General features: G+C 40.6%; 1 protein-coding gene across 1 annotated transcript; it reads left to right on the top strand.

The window, feature by feature from the left end:
• Positions 1-6,873: 6,873 nt before the first annotated feature.
• On the top strand, positions 6,874-22,360 carry LOC115264180 (chitooligosaccharidolytic beta-N-acetylglucosaminidase). The gene is made up of 3 exons (XM_029867614.2): positions 6,874-7,858; positions 21,261-21,935; positions 22,004-22,360. The coding sequence occupies exons 1-3, from the start codon at positions 6,913-6,915 to the stop codon at positions 22,183-22,185; spliced, it is 1,803 nt and encodes a 600-aa protein (XP_029723474.2). The 5' UTR covers positions 6,874-6,912; the 3' UTR covers positions 22,186-22,360.
• Positions 22,361-22,568: the final 208 nt, after the last annotated feature.

Below are 22,568 nucleotides of genomic sequence, written 5' to 3'. Positions count from 1 at the left end.
GGGTTTATGAGGTAGGTTTCAGAGACATTACAGAAGCGTTACATAGGTGTTTTTGATGGTTTCAGAGTTTCTGGGGTGCGTTGCAGGGGTCCGACGGGATTTTAGGAAATTCTGGACGATTTACAGCAGGTTTCAGAAGCATTACAAGGGGCTTCAAGAGCGGGCTCCAGAGGATCTTAGATACGTTACTCTCTGATATGCCTAGTAGCACACTTGATCACTGGTCAAGGGGGCCTTTGGGTAGCTTCAGGGGCGTTTCAAGCGATTTCAGGGGATATCAGTAGATCCTGACGTCTCCTGGGACCCTCTAAAAATATCCCTTAAATCTCCTTGTATGCCCTTGAACCTCCTTGGATCCTCCTTAACACTCCCCTGAGATCTCCTGGTACCCACGAAACTCCCTGAAATACCCCTGAGACGACCCTGACACTCCCTTGATCGCCCCTTTAACCTCCTGGGACCCCCTTGAAATGCCCCTGTAACCTATTGGTACCCCCTGGAACTAAAATGCCCCTAGAACGCCTCTGAAACCCTCTGGAACTTCCCTGAAAACCACGGAGTTTCATTGAAGCGCCCCAGAGGCCACATGGAACTCCAGGTATACCTCGGAAACACTCTTGAACCGCCTGAAACGTCCCTGAGATCTCCGGTACCTCCCCACCCCCAAAACTCCCTGAAACGCCCTTGAACCGCTCCTAGGACCCTCTGGAACACCCCTGGAATCCTCCGAGACCCCTTGAAGCGCTCTTGAGGCCACGTGGAGCTCCCTGTGATCTCTTGAAACCCTGGGGCCTCAGCTGAAACCCATGCAATTAGATTTGGAGTGAATGGATATGTTTGAGTAGAACACATTATAACCATATTTAAAAAAATCACTTTATCACGGGAATTTCAGGAAAATATCCCACGATTCGTAACTTTTTGATCCCAAGATTATCCGAGAATTGTGACACTCGAATGCTTGCGAATTCTCCTTGAACATGGACCAAGGCTCATATTTCCAATTATTTATTTTATAATTACTGTCATCCGCGAAACAAAATGCACAGTGGCCAGATCGGTTGAAAACCGAGTCAATGTTGCATGTTCGTTCTAGTATTATGATAACTTCTAGCAAAAAAAAAAAAAAATACCAGCAGACACAACACTCCATCACCCTGTCCTCAACAAAATTCGAACTAAATGATAATGGGCAATAGAATGCTATCACATTAGTTAACAGCGCTTTTGGAAATCGGTAAGCTTTTGGATCGGTAAAAACTGTCAATTCTGCAGCAACGCAGAAGAAAAAGTATCATCGCAATCACTGCGAGTAAGCATATAGGATGATACTTTTTCATACGAATATTCGCTTTGGTGGCAGAGAATTATTACTTTGAAATTTTGAGGCTCATATCCAACATGGCTGCCGATGCTGATGATGCCGTAAAAAGCCTTAAGCAAAGTTTCTCCCTTCATACATCTCATTCTCCGTAATCAATGCACCTGACCTGATTTTTTATGGTAACTCGTTAACCTGTTATATTTCAAATGAACGTTGAGAAAAAATGTGGAATTTAAAATAATTTATTTATTTTTTTAACTCTAGAGCTCGATTATCAGGTAAAATTATAAAAACTTTTCTAATTTATATTTTAAGCATGGTCTTGAAATCAGCACCTCATAAAACATTGAAAGATGTGATCGTTGATGGAAGAAAAAATCACAAATGCTGAAACTATACCACGTCAGGGTTGAGTATTAGAGGGTTTGCAATTTAAAAAGCAAGGGCAACTTAATTGGCAACTCGTGAGAATATATTTTACTGCTCACTTCGTGTATCTCCTAACATTTATTATAACAATAAGACACATTTAGCTTTAGGAATATCCATGATGTTACTAAGCCAATTTCAGTCCTATCCGAGTAAGTGAGAGTTTCTTGGCTCTAACTTTTGTTGTGACGAAAGAACTATGAATTGATGACCAATATCAGCTCTGTGTGTTTTTTTACTTATGGACATAATTTTAACTTATTAGTATCATTGCTTTTAAACACTCTGCTTGATCAAAAAATAAGTTCTAATATAAGTAGATTGTGTTTCAATCTACACGGGTAACATTTATGAATAATAGAGAAAAAAAAATCTTAAAAACAGCATGGGCGCATTGCAAGATAACACAATATTAAATTTTCTTGTAGAATATATTTAATTTATACCAATCTGAAACTATTAATTAAGATATAGTTCTCTAAAAATAATTCAAGAGAAATCCATGAAAAAAATTCTGAAGGAAATTTCTGAGAAATTTCCGATTAAATTTCAGGGAAAAAATGCCGAAGCAATCACTAAAAAAACTTTCAATGAAATTTCTGAATATCAGGAAATAATTCAAATGAAAACTTAAAAAGTATTCCCAAATTCAAAAAATTCCTGAAAAAATGTCTGGAGGAAATCATTAGTGGAGTTCTTGAAAGAATATCCTAAGTAAGGCAGTCTCGAAGAAATTTTCATAATAATCTAGGAAAAAAATGCTACAGAAATTTACGAAAGTATTTCAGAAGCAGTTGAGAATCCTTGAACACTTGAATGAATGCTTTGAGAAATTCTCTACGGAATTCATGAAGGAATTTTAGATGGTATACCCATAGCAATTTATGGAGGAATTTTAGAAGGACTCTCTAGACGAACCTACAAAGATATTGATTAAGGGTTTTCCAAAGGAATCTTTGGAGGAACTAACAAAGGGTTGAAAAAAAAATCGCTGGATAAATTTTCGAAGGGATCGCTTTATAAAATTCTAAAAGAATCCAGTGAAGAATTCACAAAATATTCACTAGTCATACGAGAAATGCGTGATGTGAAAAACGGAAACATGCAACCAATTCGATCGATGTCCTTAACAACTCTGTCAAAGACCGCACTTGTGTATACTAGTGCCATGTTGTGAAGAACTTCGAAATTATGGAAGCCAATTTATTCCTATGTAAGTTTGAACACTAGTGCCCCTAACTGTACCCGTTAAGGCGAAACTGGATGCATTTCCTCATACTTAATTTTTTTATTTTTATTTTTAATCGAATATCGAAGTTTTCCTGATACATTTTTTTCGAGATGTAGTTTGATTTATTTTTATTCCTGTTCGGGTCTGTTCCTGCGACCAGTTTTAAATTCTATTGTGACATTACCCGTATCCTTTATTTAGTGCATGTCGCATTACTCAATTGCCATGGAAGGGCAATACAATTTCGATTTTGATACAGTTTTTGTTTTGTTTTCTTAGAAATATCTTTCATATAGAAAACAAAACAAGAGCACTGATAATTGGTCATACAATCCTTGTTTACCGCCAAATTCTCCCCAGTAAAAAGCTTAGAACCCGAGTTTCAACATTTTCTACCAGTAAAAACTCAAGAAATATCTTGATTCATTGTCTAAATGTGTATGGAAAATTATGTTAAAAAAAAATAATGTTCCGTAATTCAATAAAAAAAAACAATAATTTTAGAGGATTTTCAGAGACCTCTTCACGAAAACCCTTGGAACGCCTCAGAAATGTCCTGAAACCTTCATAATCTCTTTGAAATGCCCTTGAAACTTTCGTTAGCAATTTGAAATGCCCCTGAAACCCGGAAATGTTCCTGAAACCTACCTTATATAAATCTACCTGAAATGCTTCGAAATGCCCCCGAAGCCTCCGTTATCCCATTCAAACACCCCTGAAAACATCATGACCCAAGCAACACACATTGTTACAAAACAGTGATGGCAGCGTATGCAAGGGTTGTACAGAAGTCACTGTGACTTACTGCGCAGCCCTTCCATACGCTACCGTCACTGTTTTGAAACCATGTGTGTTGCTTGGGAATCAATTTGAAAAACCTTAAACCCCTTGGAAAAGCCAGGACTACTCTCTCTTCGACTCACTAAACAACATTCCTGTGGCCGGCAATCCCTTCATCTCTCCAAAACCGCCAAGAAGGCATTGCTTCAGAGAAGGACTAGTGCCTAGCTTAGCTTAGACTGACTATACATGTCAATGGTTGTTTCTCCGTGATTGATTTGAACTGGTATGAATTGCACTGAGGTTCAACTGAATAAGGGGCTGGGACACTGAAATTATTCCAAAAGTGCAATTTAAGCAGCTCATACATTTAGGATCATATCCGCCGCTGGCCAAATCCCTATACAGTCAGTTGGGAAGGGAAACGAATGTTAGAATGTGATGGTGGTTGCTACTAAAAACTGGGAGCACTCTGCGTCCCCACAACCCGCACGGACTGGAGTATTTGTTAGAAAAAAAAAGATGGGAGATGTTGAAGTCACCGTTGGTTCAAGTAGGTATTGGTCAAATATGTAATACATGCTTACAAGTAGGTACCCAAAATCAACCGCGATGCGATCGATGGAAAGGGAAAAGCAACGGTATTTCTAGAAATAATAACTGAGGGAATAAAATTTTAATTCTTTTTCACGCAAAAAGTATGGAATACCTAAGGTGGTAAGCCCAACTTAAATAGGGGACCAAACCCGAGCAGAGAAGAATATCAAATTAATAACTACGAAATTACAAAACCTGTTTTTATATCTCGTTTTGTTATTATTATATTATCAAGGGATCACGTTTCCATAACATGTTTTGTGGGACAATCTTATTTTGTTATGACCAAGCTATTGGTATACAGCCATTAAATAACATTTTAATATTACATTTTGTTGTGGATCAAGTTTGGTTATTATTGTATTATTGAAAGTGTACAAATATTATCAAAACTAAAACAAATGTTGAAATAAATCCTACGTCATTTAACAACGTTATTTACATTATTTCGCGAGTTATGCTTACGGTATCACATTTGATAAGAGGTGTGGTATATAACGTGACATGGAGGTGCTGTAATGTGTACAAAACCAAGTCCCTGCTGGGCGCTGCGAGGTTTGAAATTGACTGAGTTGAAGCTGAAAAGTTCCCAAAATATCAGCCACTGCCCAAGCGGCGCAGCACCCTACATACATCAAAACGAGAACATAGCAGACGATATTGAAGGTGTGGCTTGAAAGGGATGTTCCAGATTCCGCCTTTTCATGAGAATTTCTATGATAAAAATGTCCAACTTACTGAGTAAACTTGTTTGAACGAAGCTAATACAGACAGCTGAATCCAAAATTGTAGATGGTATTGAATGGGATTTTTCAGAAATATTTTGTATTTTCACATGTTTTCCCTGTCGTTCCAGAGGATGAAGTCGGATCTACCTTTTTGTGGTAAAAGATTACATGAATGAGGGAAGAGAGAAACTGAAGTTCGCAATGATTGTTCCGCCATTCTCGCATGCTGGTCTAAATATGTATAGCATTCTCAGCCAACACGAAGTCATATATGATGTAGAAAAGGATGCTAATGTGGAGGCCATATGCGTACATGCTTTCATTTAACCACGGGTAAAGCGTACGCATATCGCCTCCACTTGAGCATCATATTCAACAGAATGTGCGATTGTTTGATATCATAACTAATTTTGCTTTCGGAATGTTATCAATAACTCTTTAATATCAAAATTTGTTATTGAAATATCTCCCAAATTCACTGTTATTAAGTTGTTATTAACAGCAACAAAACATGTTATTAAATTGATTTTCCAAGAGCAAATTTTTGTTATGTGACTTGTTATTTTGCCGCTTATGACAGACAAGTTTATAACACAATATGTTATGTTAATAACATAAAAATAACTAATTCCATTATGCAGTTATTTTGCCAAAATAACGCATTTTGTTATGCTGTTGTTATTCTCTTCTGCTCGGAAAGGCCAACAACCTACTGATTTGAGGTGATTTAACGGATCAGAATTGGAACATGCGATGTATTCCAATGCCATATTGAGATTGCCATCGGGTCAAATTTAACTCTACTTTGATCTTCGGATTGCTGTCAAGGATATGATTCCAGAAGATGACATCAAGTCCTCATAGACAGTTTCAACGCGAGGGTTTGCAGCAAAAACTCGGACTATGATTACGTCATAAGACACCATGGTTTCACAACAATGAGATGGTGATTGGAGTATCACATGGGTTTTAGTGTGATGGCGTCACGGAACATCAAATCAACCACATTTGCATCAGCCAAAAATATGCACGGAGATCCTAATCGGCGTGACCCGCCTGCACATTGCTAAGATCCGTCGTCAGGAGGAGGAAATCAGGGGCTGGTACTACACACGCCGATTGGAAGACGCTGCCGTACAAAGGTCCGTCGTCGAGGGTCTGATAATTTGAGTGAGCTACGCACTCGGAGAAAGCAAAAGAACAAAGATGACAACATAAAGAAGTTAAGGAATGGCACATGAAGGAGTGAAGAAACGCCAAAACCGTGATAGACATCATTAAATTTTATACGTAGGTATGCTCCACAAACGATTATCGCTTACAACTGTGGGACGCCCACTGTGTGTGATGAACGTTGTTGGGAATAATTGCGTTTATTTTTGTCGCTGCTGAATGACTGACTGACTGGTGGTGAGAGTAGAACAGTGAACTTCAATCAGTGCGAATTATAACAAGTTAATCTTTTCTTATTGTGTTTGCTTGTTTTTGTAAGAATGAAGGGGAACATTTCAAAGCGTTCGATTCTTTACGCAGAGGACTTCTCTTGCGGATGCATATTCTTAGTTATAATTTTATTCAATTTATGAACCACGTCATATCAATTAAGTAATTATTCACAAGCAATTCATCTTCACTTCTCATCGCATTCGAAGTCATAAAGCAACTGGAATCAAATCCTCAACGTCGCATCGATGAAGCACCACTGGCATTTGGACATTAACACTCAGCACGAGTTTGCAACCGACGCCGACAACGACGATGATAGCGCTCAGTCACTTCACATTCGATTCCGGTCGCTGGATTCAGTTTAATTTTACGCTACAATGCGGACGGTCACTTCCGAGGTGCAGTCTCAGCTGCTGGCAGTTATCGTCGTGGTGATTGTCGCCGGTTGTTTTGAGTTGAGTTTCGGTTCTCCACTGTACAAGTATCGTTGCGTTCGGGATAAGTGTCTGAGGCAGCAAAAGGATTCTTTGAAGGACCATGAACAGTACCTGGATAGTCTGAACGAGTGTCGGTTGGTGTGTGGGGAGTTCCGGGCACTGTGGCCCATTCCGGCTGTCGTCGTGAATCTTGGACAGGAAACTCGCGAATTTGTTCCCAGCGATATCAAGTTCGATTTCCATACTAGTCCGGACGATGCCGACGTACAGAACTATCTCAATCAAACAACGCGAGTTTTCTTGAAAAACTTATACAAGGAATGCGGTCGAAACTGCAATCGCACAACCAACACCAGGATATATTTTAGCGTCAAAGTAGAAACGACTGAAACATCACTCACCTGGACCACGGATGAGTCATACGATCTCTTCGTGGAAGACCACGAAGGACTACTTGAGATCTCGATCGTAGCCCCAACGGTGTTCGGCGCCCGCCATGGCCTCGAAACGGTCAGCCAACTAACAGCCCTACGAACGTATCCCGACGGAAATTGCCTGCTCATCCTGACATCGGTCAACCTGAAAGACTACCCTCACTACCCGCACAGAGGACTCCTTCTGGACACGGCCAGGAACTTCATTCCCATTCGAGCCATCCAGCGCCAGCTGGACGGGATGGCGTCCACCAAGTTGAACGTCCTGCACTGGCACATCACCGACTCGCAGAGCTTCCCGCTGGAGATGCCCAGCCTGCCGCTGATGACCAAGTACGGTGCCTACTCGGAGAAGCAGATCTACACGCAGCAGGACGTGCGGAGCGTGTTCGAGTACGCCAAGCTGCGGGGGATTCGAGTGCTGTTGGAGTTCGATGCACCAGCACATGCCGGTAAGATACAGATGAAGTGGGATGGCATATCCTATTTGCATAGCACATGTGTTCTGCGATTACGATTCCGGATGAGTGATAGATAAGAGCTTATCAACAATCGATAATTCAAGACAAGAAAGTTTAAGTAGTTGGGATGTGTAAATATTCGCAATCGCTTGATTAATCGTGAGCTGTGGATTGTGCCATGTACATAGCGAAAGAAAAATAACGTGATAATATGTACAATTAAAGATGTGGATGAAGTGCAATATTGTAAGCCTGCTGCTTGAGCTTGATTGACCACCCGTGGATACTACTCCAGTATCGCCAGACCAGCTACACCCACACAAGGAACCAATGAGATATCTGGCGGAGATTAGCAAACATTTTCGGTGTGTGAGTGTTGGTGATCTTCTATTTTTAGTCGACAATGGCACTTGCCACGTCGGGTTGCTGGTCAAGGTGAAGAAGAGGAAAGAAGTAATGATTACAATCGAATATACCTCTGCGTCTGCACTCCATCAAGCGGTTATCGAAGTGTTTGTGGGATATGGTTGGCAAAGGGTTTACACATTGGTGCGTAGATGCCAGGCGTAAGGTGATAGAGTTGTGCGTTTTTGCCTTTCTCGTACACCAAAGTGTACTGAATGGCTATATATTCAATCAAAAAACGAATTTTTCGATAGAAGGCTCGGAGGATCAAGTCACATATACCAATCAACTCAGTTCGACGAATTGAGATGATGTCTGTATGTTTTTTTTTTTTTTTTTTATAGAAAGAGGAAATCTGCCTTTACAGATACCCGAGAGGTGGGTCCTCAGGTTATGTGGGGTCGACACTAAAACCTCTTTCTCTCTTCTTCCTTACCTTCGCGGTACGCCCGTTAGGGATGACTTCGAGAAGGGGGGATGACTTCGTACAATGAGTACACTCTAATGGTAAGCGTTCCACCTGCTACCGCCTTAAGTTGTTCACTCTTCCCCGGAGGCTCGGGCCCTGGCTAGTGCATGGACTACCCGTTGGGCTCAAGCTCCTGGATGGGGAGGGGGAGCCAACTCAACTAGCTGTTGTTCGGCTCGCCATTTTCTCTGTAGTTCAAGGACGATTCGAGATACCGAGGAAGAAACGGCATCCCACTTGTCCTCCCCCGTACACATCCTTTCAACAATGTTGTCGGGAGTGATGTCTCTACCGCATATCTCCTGCATACTCGACCTTTGCTCCACGAAGCGTGGGCATTCAAAGAGCACATGCTCCGTGGTCTCGTCGCAATCTGCACACTCCGGACATGAAGGAGAACCAGCGTGTCCGAATCTGTGCAGATACCACCTAAAGCACCCATGGCCTGACAGAAATTGTGTCAAGTGAAAGTTCACCTCGCCATGGGGCCTGCTCGTCCACTTGGACACGCTCGGTATGAGCCTGTGTGTCCATCTACCCTTGTTGGAGTTTGACCAATCTCTCTGCCATTTCAACATCGACGATGTTCTGGCAATCCGTCTCGCGCCTCTTGTGCCTCGTCTCGCGAAGCACTCCTCATCCTCTGACACCACAAGTGCTATGGGCATCATACCCGCCAGCACGCATACCGCGTCCTTTGACACCGTACGGTATGCGCTGATGACGCTAAGGGCCATCTACGTTTCGCTTGGCCACTAGCGCGCTCGACCATGCAGCGGCACCATACCGTAGTATGGAGACCGCTACTGTCGCGAGAAGTCTACGCTTACTCGAGACAATTGCCGAGCTATTTGACATTATCTTCGATAATGCCGCAATCGCCATGCTCGCCCTCTTGCAAGCATATTCCACGTGACTACTAAAGTTCAGCTTATCATCGATCATGACTCCGAGTTGCCTCAATGAGCGCTTGGAGTTGATCTCACACCCGCCTGTGGTGACCACCGCCTGTTGTTCCGACTGACGGTTGTTCACCAACACCACTTCCGTCTTGTGGTGTGCGAGTGCCAGCTGACGTGACCTCATCCAGTCCTCTATTACGCCAATTGCATGCTCCGCTGTCAGTTCCACTTCCTCTATCGACTCGCCGCATACCGTGAGGGTAATGTCATCAGCGAAGCCGACCAGCTTTACGCCCGGTGGAAGTGTGAGCCTCAATACACCATCGTACGCCGCGTTCCATAGTACCGGGCCCAGGATTGACCCTGGGTGTTGTTGTACCTCTTTTCGCCCTCATCTGTGTCATAGAGTAGCACCCTATTCTGGAAATAACTCTCCAGTATCCGGCGTAAACTATTCGGGACACCTAGGTGTTGAATGGCACATTCAATAGCCGCCCAACTGACGCTATTGAAAGCATTCTTCACATCCAACGTGACTACCGCGCAGTAACGAATTCCTCTACGGTTATTCTGGAACGCTATCTCGGCCGCTTTAGTTACGGCCTTAATAGCGTCCACCGTCGATCGACCCTTACGGAAGCCAAACTGGTTATCCGAGAGCCCAGAGTCATCTGGTTTCTCGGTGTAGACCAGTAGCCTCGACAGGATGATTCGTTCCAACAGTTTCCCGGAGGTGTCTAGTAGGCAGATAGGTCTGTATGCCGACGGGTCGCCGGGTGGCTTCCCGTGCTTTGGCAACAGAACCAATCTTTGCCTTTTCCACCTCTCCGGAAATTCGCCTCTATCCAGGCACATCTGCATAGCCATTCTGAACATATCAGGGCATGCCTCGATGGCCGACTTGATGGCTACCGTTGGGATACCGTCCGGACCCGGAGCCTTGTTCAACTTGAGCAACTTCGCAATTACGATGAGCTCATCGTTCGTCACTGGGGCTACCTCCCCCTGGTCTATTCGGCCAGGGGGGATGGCAGCCCATGGTCTTGTATCGTGGCGTGGAAACAGCGTTTCCACGATCCTCTGTAGCATCACGGGTGAACGTTCCGGGGGCGCAGACGCCCCTTTCGTTTTGGCCATGACTACCCTGTAGGCATCGCCCCAAGGTGTCGTGTTGGCTGCCTGGCAGAGATTTTCGAAACACGCTCGTTTTCGTGCCTTAATCTCTTTGCTCAGTGCCAGTTTAGCCGCCCTATAGACCTCGCCTCTTTCCGCTCTACCCTCATCGGTACGAGCTCTTTGCATCCTCCTCCTCGCTCTTAGGCAGGACGCTCTGAGCTCTGCGATTTCAGGACACCACCAGTATACCGGTTTTCGTCCATTCCTGGGTAGCGCGCGTCTAGGCATCGCGGCATCGCATGCACGGCTTAGAGATCCGACTAGATCATCACTGGACAGATCGTCGATGTTAGGCTCCATACGCAACCTTTCGACGAATGACGCCTTATCGAAGCGCGAAGTCAGCCATGATGTCTGTATGTGTGTATGTGTGTATGTATATCTGTGTACAAAAAAGTCACTCACTTTTAAGTCATTGGCCGATTTTTCGGATTATAGCTCGAATCGAACCGGAATTTTACCGCATTGTTTGCTATCAAAAATGGTCCGGATCGGTCAAGGCGCTCCGGAGTTATGGCCATTTGAGTGATCCGGACCAGCACCGGTAGAGCTGGCCACATATAAAACTGAACCAAGTCCCATCATGCGACACATCAAACTGCGACGATTTTTGTAACCTTCAGCATGGTTAACAAATTTTGTGCAGATATCAACACAGGAGACCGAAAATTCTACGATGTCGGTCCAAAATTCAAGATGGTGGTCTGAAATCCAAAATGGTGGCTCCAAATTCAAGATGGCGGCTGTATAATGGAGTTTTAAACCCTAAACCTTGCAATAATGGTATATTTTTATGGGGAAGATGTTTGGAGTCCAATAATGGCGACCAGAATATCCAATATGGCGGTCTAAAATCCAAGATGGGGCTACAATTTCAAGATGGCGGTTGTTTAGTGGAGTTTTTGGCTCTAAACCATGCAATATGGTTATAATTTGAGAAGTTATAAAGTATCGGTATTGTTACAGTAGTCATTTTCAACTTAATCGTAAGGAAGGGTTCTGATTGATAGGTTTTGCTTTTTAAAAGCTCCTTTCTCAGTCATAATCAGGTATCCGAGAACGAGAACGCCAGAAAATAATACCGATATTGACCATGCATCGAAGCCCTAGTCCTTTCTGCTTCAAACCAATGAACATCGAATAAAAGATTAGGAATACTAAACCGAAACCTAAAACTTTCAACAAGGTGTGAAATGTAATTAGGACCAAAGTGTTTTCCTTTGATTACTCAAATATGCTGCTCCACTAGTTGGAAGCAGTTAGGACTAGGGTTCGATTTGGTAGATCATTCGCCGCAACGCAACCCAAAAAGATGATCTACCCACGCTACGGGCTTAAAGATCGAGCATGTTTTAAACCTCCTCAACCATTCATCCATCAGCACGGGTCGCCTGACACCTTGGATTGGGGTTGCCTGTTTGGTGGACTTTTACCCCCGGAACAGGTGGTCCGTAGTGGTATTCTAAGCCGACATTTATACGGGCATGTTACAAAGCTTTGTGGTTCCCAATCTATGGTGACGTATAGTTATAGTTATGTTCATAAACCACGCAGACCAAATTTTGGCCTTTCAGAAGCCTCTCGTCCCCCTGAAACCCCCATGAGGCCTCTTGAGATCACCCTCAAAAACCCTAAGAACCCCTGAGATTTTCTGAAACTTCCTGAAATGCCTCTGGAACCTCCTGAGAACCTCTGAAACGCCCCTGAGCCCTTCTGGGATTCCCCTGGGACCTCGTCGAACTTTCCTTCGACCCCTTTATAGCCTCCCCTCAGAATCCTATAAACTCCCAAGAAACCCCTGAAACATCCCTGAAACGCCCCTGAGACCCCTAGAGCACCTGCTGAAACCCCCTGAAACCCCCTGAAACACTCCTGAGACTCCCTGGAATTTCCCAGGAAACCTCCTGAGAACCCCTGAAATGACACTGAGACCCACTGAAACACCCCTCAGGCCTCTTGGGATTCTCCTGAGAACTCCTAAAACCGTCTGAGTTCTCCTGAAAGTCCCGAAAAATAATTCAATCTCGTTCTCACACTTTCGGATCTTGAGAAATTCGCGTGACCCGTGACCATAAATAGAAAATCACTAATATTTACAACAAATCTATAATGAAGATACTCCTCCTTGAGAAGAACAATCTGAAAAACAATTAGACTGCTTTCTAGTACTTTTGGCGTTTCAGAAATTCATGTGGTCCGAATTTGTGGTCCGTGACGTCATATTAGGAACCACTGGGCAATGTTTAAGTAAGTAGGTCCAAAGGCGTAGAATTTGAAAAACATTTTCATTTTGTCATCACACTTACGGTTTTTTGAGATATACACGAGGCCCGTGACCATAGCTCGGAAACCACTGATGTTTTCAATATATCTATATTATCCTTGAGATGATCAATCTGAAAAATATTAGCAAATGCTTCCCAGCAGTTTCGATTCTCGAGAAATTCTTCTAACCTATGACCCCAGATTGGGAACTACTGAGCTTTGTAACACAACTACATTGTGATAAGTACTCCCTGAAGTGCAGAATCCGAAAAACCTTTTCACTTTATCTTCACACCTTCGGTTCTAAAAAAAATCGCTTGGCCCGTGTTAGTAGGTTGGGAACCACTGCAATAAATAGGCTGCCCTTATCAACTGATCACAGATTCCAAACTGAGTGTGGAATTAGCATACGTTTAAATACATAAAAATAAGAATTAAAAAAAACGAATCGAAACTTTGAAATTTTGATCTCTATACTAATTCTGAAAAAATACACTCCCCTTATTTTGTGAGTAAATTGGGGTTTTAATGTTTGTTTGTTTGTTTATTTCCAGTAGCGTAAAGGAGAACCTTTTTTTCTTGCTACCTGTGGTTTTGCCGAGTCTTTTACAATATACATAAAGTATTTATTCAAAAATTCTTCCAGTGATTCTTTCCAAAAATGTCTTTAGAAAATTCATAGTTGACGCATTCTACCGTGACGTTACAACGTTTTGACGCCTTTTCTGTCAGATTTTCCACTATAACTCGTTTATTCGACTGTAAACCCTCAAATATTTTTACATATTACGATTCCTTGTAAAATTTCAAATAAGTAAGATCTGTTGAACAGTTAGTTTTCATTGGGAAAGTATGATAAAAGTGGGAATGAGTAGCGTGACGTTACAACGTTGTAACGTCACGCTACAAATTTCCATTTTTAACTTACTTATTCAATGAAAACTAACTGTTTAACAGAATAAACTTATTGGAAAACTTATTCGAATTCCTTGAATATGCAAAAAAATTTGAGGGTTTACGCTCGAATTTATGCGTTATAGTGGAAATTCTGACAGAAAAAGCGTCGAAACGTTGTAACGTCACGGTAAAATGTGTCAGTGTACATTAGAATGTCATCCAAATTTTTCTAAAGAATACTCTCTGAGATTTTAAAGAACTTTTCAAAGAAGCTTTTATGGACTCCAAATTGAAACTGCTCCTTAAATTCGGTTCGGGGTCATTTGGCCGAAAGGGTCATTTGACCGAATGCCATTTGACCAAATGCCGTTTGGCCGAAAATGAATAATGTACCTAGTCAAAACCAAGCCACTGCTCCCCGTCTCAGTATAACTCAAAAGAAAAGCCTATGATTCAAAGAAGGAAGAATCCAAAGAATCAAATATCGGCAGTTTTAATGCCAACGAAGCCCTGAATATCAATACTAGAAAAAATAGCCTGTGATCAAAAGAAGGAAATATATCTGATGAACATATTGACAGTTTGAATGCCAAAAACTTACCTGAATTCTTTTGATCATGGTTTGGCCAAACAACCCTTTTAGCCAGATGGTATTCGCCCAAATGACATTCGGTCAAACGATATTCGGTCAAACGGCATTCGGCCAAATGGCCGGACACCCTTGAATTACTATGAAAACCCTCCAAGAGTCAATCCCTTTCAAAAAGTCTTCCACGAATTCCTTCGGAAGGTTCTTTTGGAACTTTCTTCACTTGCTTCAGAAATTTCTCAGAATTTGTCTCCAAGGGTTCCTCCATTGATTGTTTCATAAACCCGTACAAGAAAAATTAATGGAAATCACCCACGGATTTCCTCAGAAATGCTCCCAGCGATTTTTTTTCCAGAAAATCATAAGTTGCCTTCAGTATCATCCAGAAAAAATATTCTAGGGATTTCTGAAGAAATTTTTCCTGGGTTTCCTTCTGAAATTCACCAGAAACTTCTCCAATAACTCTTTTGGGAATATTTATATGATGCTCTGACAGGGATCACAAAAAAAATCATCAAGGAATTTGGAAGCTTATCCAGGCGTTTCTCCAAATAAATCTACAGAAATTTCTTTTAAAAAATACGTCCACAAATTGCTTTTGGTTTATTTTCAGAAAATCCTCCAAAATTTGTATCAAAAGATATCTTCACTTTTTTTTTCAAAAGTTCCCAAATAAACTTTTCTAGGAATTCCACCAAGAGTTTATCCAGGTATTTTTCCAGGGCAATCTTCAGATTCTTTCAGAAATGGCACAAAAAAACTAGCAGAATTTTTGCAGGAATCTCTGAAGGAATTTCTAATGAAATCCCTGTAGGATTGTCCGAAATCCTAAAAAACTCCTGCCGATATCTTGAGAAAAATCTTGAAAATTTTCTGAATGGATTTCATTACAAAAAATCTTAGAGCAATTTCTATAATTATCTCTGAAAATCCAGAAAATTTCTCCAAGGATGTCTTCAGCATTTTCTACAGGAATTCTCTCAGATATAGATTGCTCCAAACATTTGTACAATTGCCTTGGAGATACCATTGAAAAATCCCTAGAAGCTTTCTAGACATTCCTCCAAGTATTTCCTCAGGAATTCCTTTACACTACGTCCGCAAATTGCTCTTGGATTACTTTTAGAAAATTCTACGATATTTTTATTTTTTTTATTTATTAATTTTGTATTTTTTTCTTAAACATCCTAAATCAACTTTTCTAGTAATTTCACCAAAGGTTTCCCCAAAAGTTTTTCCAGGTATTTCTCCAGGAAGTTCTTAAGATATTTCCTGGGAATCCTTCTTGAATTTCCTTAGGATTTCTTCGGATATTATTCTATTGATTCAATGGAGAGTACTTTTTTGAATATTTTTTTTCTCAGATTCCTTCAGAAATTACTGCTTTGGACACATTCAACAATATCAAAAAATTTTCAGAACTTGAAGGAATCTTCAGAAATTTCTGCAAAGGTTTACTTTTAAAGTTATTTCATGGATTGTTTTGGAAATTCCTCCACAAATTTCTGTAAAAATCGTACCGAGGTTCTTTCGCAAATTCTTCCAAGAGTTCCTTCTAGAATACCTTAAGAAATTTCTTCAGGATTCAGATCTTTCTCCAGGGTTTTTTTTTTCAGAAGTTCTTTTAGAAATGGCAATAAATAACTTGCAGAATTATTGCAGGAATCCCTGAAGGATTAAAAAACACTCTGTAGCATAGTCTGAATCCCTTATTAAAAACTCCTGTTTATATCTTGAAAATTTTCTGAAAAGAATTCCATTACAAAAAATCCTGAAGCAATTTCTAATGTAACCACTAAAAGAATTCCTTGTATACCTGAACAAACTATCTGAAATACCTCCTTAATTCTTGAAAAAACATGAGAAACTTTTGGAGAAACTCTGAATGTGATTTAAAAGGAAAACTGCTTGAGAAACTACTGGAGGAATTCCTGGAGAAAACCGTGGAGAAATTTCTGAAGGAATCTCTTGAAAATGTCTGCAGAAACCCCAGCAGAAATTGCAGACAAAGGTATTGATGGAATTCTTGAAGAATTCTCTCAATAAATTTGGGGAGTTTTCTAAAGAAATCACTGGAAGAACTCCTGGAGATAACTCTGAAGTAATTCTAAGAAGAATTTCCTATTCAAGTTCTAAAGAGATAAGTATACAAAATTTCTTGCGCAAACCTTTGGCATCAGCTCGCTGACGTATTTTGCAGTGTGGGTCAAAAATGACCCTAATGCCAAAGAAGGGTTAAAGTAATGCATGGATCCATTTTTGAAGGAAATCCTGTGCAAACATAAATATCATGGAGATACTCTTTGAAAAAGTATTGATCAAATTTATGAAAAAAAAATAAATCTAAGAAAGAATACCTGGAAGAACTGGAGAATTTTCTGTAGGTATTCATAGAAGAATGTCTTGAAAAATCCTTGAAATATATTCTGGAGTAAAATCTGTAGGAATTATTGAGAGAGTCGTTGGAGACATTCCTGAAGCATATCCGGAAAAAAAATCTGGAAGAATCTCTGAAAAAAGGTTTAAATACATGTTTAGCAAACTCTAGAGGATCTTCTGCAGAAACTCCTAGAGAAACTTCCAGGAGAATTTATTGAGGATTTTAAAAAGGAATTTCTATATAAGAGCCAAAGAAAATTCCTGATTGTGTGGAACAATACCTGAAGGAGTCTATGAAGAAATTCCAACAATTATTTCTAAAAAGAATTCCTGAAAAAAAAACTGAAATTTTAATAGAAAACCTTAGAAGAATTTTCCAAAGAATCATTCAATCTTTGTGAAAAAATGCTCCTGAAACTGCATCTTTTGAAATAATATTTGACGAAAAACTTCTGATGAAAATTAAGATAATATTCGTAGAAGAATTCTTTCAAATATGCTTGGGTTCTTCTGTAGTAATTTTTGAAAAAAATTTCCTAAAGACTCTCAGGAAGAATTTGTGAAGAATCCCCGTTTCATGACGAAACTTTTGAGAAATTTCATGATAAACTCCTGAAGAAGACCCAAGGAAAATTCTTGGAAGAATTTTTGAAAGAATCACTGAAAGAAATTTTCGAAAAAAAAAAATACACCGACAGGATGAATTTCAAAGGAAATATCTGGCAGATAATTGTGAAATATCTGGAGGTAATTGTGAAGAATATTCTAAAGAAGTGCATGGCAAGGAATAGGGTTTGGGTGCTGGTAATGGACCCCCTAAACAACCGAAATTTACTTCTGTGGCTTTTTAGAAATGTTATTTTCATGGATTGCCCAAAGTGATTTTTAAAACAAGTTCCATACAGCCGTAGAAATGACTTATGCGCATAATTTCCTAATATTACAACAATACGCCACAGTTGAGTGATTAGCAAAGCCAACTGTGAGTCCTCAGGTCGAAGGTTCGACACTGGGTGGCAGAAGGTTTTATTTGTTTTATTTTTCAAGGAAAAAGATTGATAGATATCTCAACGAGTTATTATTGCCCGTGCAGCATACATGTCACAAATTAGTGTCGACAGTGCAGGGTTCAGGTTGGACACGAGTCATTTTCAAGTTATTTTGCCTTTGGGTTAGGATTACAGGAATGTTGCTCCTGTACAACCAAAACTTGACATGTATGCTGCTTGGATGAGCACTTCTCCATACTAGATTTTGATTTTCTGATTTTTTACCTCTTATCTCAATCACATCAATATATTTTTTTTTCTTAAGTAATTCAATTTGTAAAAAATAAGTATGTTATTCGTTAGATTTTTTGACCGTACTTGAGATAATGACTATGACTTCATGATTTTTCATGAAAAATGTCATGGTTGCCAAAGCCGTTTTCTTTTTTTTACATTAATCAAACATCATGACGCTGAGTCATGAAATCATAAATCAGCGGCATGGAACCAAGGAGCAAAACAAACAGCGGTGAGCCTTGTACTCTTTACACAAACCTGTGAAACCATTTGGTTTTTTTAAATCCCCATTCCAATTCCAATCAACATAAATTACACGCCGGTTTTTATGGTATATTTTTATAACATGAAAACACACAATTATCACCAAATCATGACGCATTGTGCTAGTTTGAGTTCCGGATTTCCATCGGTGTAATTTCAAATTCGTTTCTCCGGTCATCCAAATGATCGAGTCAAGGGGACGATCTCTTGAAACTTTTTTAAAAAAAATCTAGAAAGTTGTAGAGTACAACCTTTTTTATTTCAAATCGCCAGCGTTGTATGGGAAAAGTTTTTTTCCACCGTAAACTGATTGTGAACTCAGGTAAAATTGTGTCTTGAATTCTACTCTGAAAATGGTCGTCAACCTACCGAGCTCAAAATTTAACCAGTTAGACAGCAATTTAATTTACACTTTCTACCAGCGATTCTTTAGAAAATTTCTCCAGGGCCTTAAGCTTTGAAATTCTCCAGAAATGTTTCCAAGTGTGCTTCTAGATAGATTGTTTTAAAAATTCTTCTTAGGAAAATAATCTATTTAGAAAACCCTTCGGGGATTTCTCCAGGGATTACTTCATTCTTTAAAGGATTTTTCTTATTTTTTTCCAGAGACTCCTTTTGAAAGTCGTACAGCTATGTCTTAAAGATGTCCAGCAGAGATTTGTTCAAGAATCCAATTGAACTTCATTGAAAATCCCCGTAGGGATGAGTTAAAATTTTATTTCCCGGTATTCATACGAAAAATCCTGTAGAAATTCCTCTAGAGATTCTTGCATTATAACTTTCATTGATTCAATCAGGAATTCCTCTACAGAATCCTGCAGGAGTTCATGAAGAGATTCCTTCAGGACTTCTATCATCATGTATTTCTCAGAGATTTCTCCGGCTCTTTCTCTATGGATATATCTAAGAATTTCTCCTCGGTTTCTTCTAGGAATTCAGTAATACTTCCTAGCAAAATTCTACAGGAATTTCTTCAGAAACACTTCAAGAGATTTACCTGGGGATCTTTACAAAAGCTTAGCAAAGTGTTTCTCCAGGTATACCAGGTATAAATCAACAGCTTGCTCCAGCACAACTCTTAGAACTCCTTCAAGATAATGAATGAAATATTTTCTCAGAATTTTTTCTGAAAATTTTATAAAAAAAACTTTTTTAGGGACTCTATTAAGGGTTTTCTGATTCGTTTCTCCAGAAACTTCTGTAGAAATCTCTACTGGGGTTCCTTCAACAATATCCCTGAGAATTCTTCAGATATTCTTCAAAGAGATTGTTTCAACAGTTTTTTCTGAGACTTCTACAGGGATTCTATAGATCCAGTATGCTGAAGTTTTCTTTAAAGACATTTCTTCGGGGATCCCCTCAGGAATATTTTCAGAAACTTCTTCAGATTAACTCTTTCTTCAGAAATTTTTCAAATAAAATTTCCATGGAGTTTTAAGGAAGTTCCTCTGGAATTAAATCCCACACAGATTTCTTTGGAAACTCTTCCAAGGGTTCTTCGAAAAAATCCTTGAGATATGCCTTCAGAAATTTACGCAAAAAATGCTACGAGGAGTTTTTTTTTAAATTGCTTCACCAGATCCATCAGAAATATGTATCTCGTTAAATTCTTTTAGAGATTTCTGCAGAAATAGGTTTGGATGAATCTCTAGGGATTTTTTCAATATTTGAGCTGAGTCTTTTTAAAAAATGGTAGTAAAAAAATTCTTGATAGAATCTCCGAAGTAATTTCTAGATACATTCCTGTGGATTCTCTCGTTAAACTCCTGGTAATACCTTTGGAGATGCCCAAAAGAAGTTTTTGAATCTTTCTGTGTTATCTCTGGAGCAATTATTGGGCAAATGCCTGGAGCTGGAAGAATACCTGAAAAAACTCCTTAAGTTATCTCCAGAAACTTCTGGAGGAACTCCAAAGGTACACCAACGAAAAATTGCTTGAAAAATTACTGGAAAGAGAAATTCGTAGACGAACTTTTAAAAATGTCTGAAGAACTTGTGGAGAAAGGTACTGTTGGAAATCTCTTAATAAATTTCTTAGGGATCCCTGGAACGAAAATTTTAGCCCTGGGGTTGTCTCAAAACCCGCGCTTTACTTAATTTCCGAAGGAAGAACTAACATTTTGTGAGTTTGGCGGGAGTGGGATTCGATCCCAGGTCTTCGGCGTAATAGTCACGTGCTTTAACCATGATACCAGATACGCCCCGCATTTAAAAACATCTCGAAAATGCGAAAACTAGGGCAAGTCTGCTCGATTTTCCTCTGGATCAGACAACACTTTGGAAAACCAGAGTAGCCCAATGGAATCGTGAGCATCACTCTGAGAAAAGGTGTATTCTCAATATAGCTGTCTTGCCCCAGGAATGTATAGAAAAACTTTCATGCAATTGCTGATGGGATTAGTACTGAAAAACAAAACATAAAATCAACTGCCCAAGAAATTACGAAAATAAAAATTTTTATATGGAATCCTGAACTGGAGGTACAGATACAGTCAATGGAGGGATTTCCCCGGGATTACTTAATTCTTGATCAGGCGTAATATTGAAGTAATTTTTTATGGAGGAGTACCTACTAGTACAGGGGGCGCAGAAATTTGGAAACCATGAGTAACCAGCTACGATTTTACCATAACAGCACTGGTCGTGCATTAGAGTCATTAGGACCGGAACTGGGCGTGAACTTTGTACGACAGCGTGATGAGCGTCAGCTAATGCACAAAGAACGTAAAACCTTTTCAAACATATCTGATTCTCCTTTCAGGAAACGGCTGGCAATGGGCCCCAGCGGCCGGTTTCGGCAGCCTTGCCGTCTGCGTCAACCAGCAACCGTGGCGTAAGCTTTGCATCGAACCTCCCTGCGGTCAGCTGAACCCGGCCAACCCGCATCTGTACCCGACGCTGCAGAAACTGTACGCCGACTTCTCCGGCCTGATTCCCCCGCAGGAAATCCTCCACATGGGAGGTGACGAGGTGTTTTTCGGCTGCTGGAATGCCACTCGGGAGGTTGTAGATTATCTGGAGGGACAGGGCAAGAGTCGAGGGGAGGACGATTTCCTGGATCTGTGGGGAGAGTTCCAGGCGAATGTGCTCCGATTGTGGGATCAACAACGGCAGGGTTTGGAGCAGCTGCAACCGACAATTCTTTGGTCCAGTCATTTGACCGATCCGGCGGTGATTGAAAAGTATCTGCCCAAGGAACGGTACGTAGTGCAGACGTGGGTCGAATCGGATAAGGATCTACCGCTGCAGCTGGTGAGGAAAGGCTATCGATTGATTGTGTCCACTAAGAACGCGTGGTACTTCGATCACGGATTCTGGGGAGTAACGAATTACTACAATTGGCGCAAGGTGTACAACAACAAACTGCTCAAGAGCACCAAGGTGTTGGGTGGAGAGGCTTGCATCTGGACCGAGTTTATCGACGAGAACTCACTGGGTAACTCAAATCGAAGCGCGCGACTTCGAACCTAGTCATAAAAATAATTTGTCTGATTTTCTTCTCAGATTCCCGCACATGGCCCCGATTGGCTGCGGTGGGAGAACGGCTGTGGGCCAATCCACTGCAGGACGCCTCCAAGGCGGAAGGGCGATTCTACCGGCACCGAGAGAGACTGATAACGCGTGGACTGAGACCCGAAGCCGTGGCACCCAAGTGGTGCGAGCAGAACGAGGGAGAGTGCCAATAGCCACGATTGGCAGCAGGATTCCAGTTGGATTTTTTTCCTATCGGTTGTGGCGACCTTCAGGGTTGCCAGTTTAGTTGTTTTGAAAAAAATGTTTCCAAGAAATGCAGGAATAAACTTTAAATTCTTCATGTTATTTCAATGAACTCAACATGAAAAAGAAAAAGGAAAGGATAAATTATAAGTGAAATTCCGAAAAAACCCACAGCTCAGGTGAGATTTGAACTCACGACCCTTATTCGCTAGACAAGTGCTTTTCCAACTTAGCTACCGAGCCAATTGATGATACGGTGTTTTAGTTGTTATAAGGTAATTCAAATTTCATCGATCATGTTTCATTCTTCCCTTAAATTGCACCGCAAATATATCCATCTCTTTTGATCATA

Source organism: Aedes albopictus, chromosome 1 (assembly GCF_035046485.1).
Source record: "Aedes albopictus strain Foshan chromosome 1, AalbF5, whole genome shotgun sequence".
Taxonomy (NCBI): domain Eukaryota; kingdom Metazoa; phylum Arthropoda; class Insecta; order Diptera; family Culicidae; genus Aedes; species Aedes albopictus.
The sequence above is the reverse complement of the archived record's forward strand: the minus strand, read 5'-3'. Positions and strand labels throughout refer to the sequence as shown.

Bases quoted from the DNA above. Each gene is read 5' to 3' on its own strand.
- LOC115264180 (XM_029867614.2), top strand. From the start codon at position 6,913: ATGCGGACGGTCACTTCCGAGGTGCAGTCTCAGCTGCTGGCAGTTATC. The intron at 7,859-21,260 runs GTAAGATACAGA...TTCTCCTTTCAG, and splicing joins CGATGCACCAGCACATGCCG to GAAACGGCTGGCAATGGGCC. The intron at 21,936-22,003 runs GTAACTCAAATC...TTTTCTTCTCAG, and splicing joins TATCGACGAGAACTCACTGG to ATTCCCGCACATGGCCCCGA.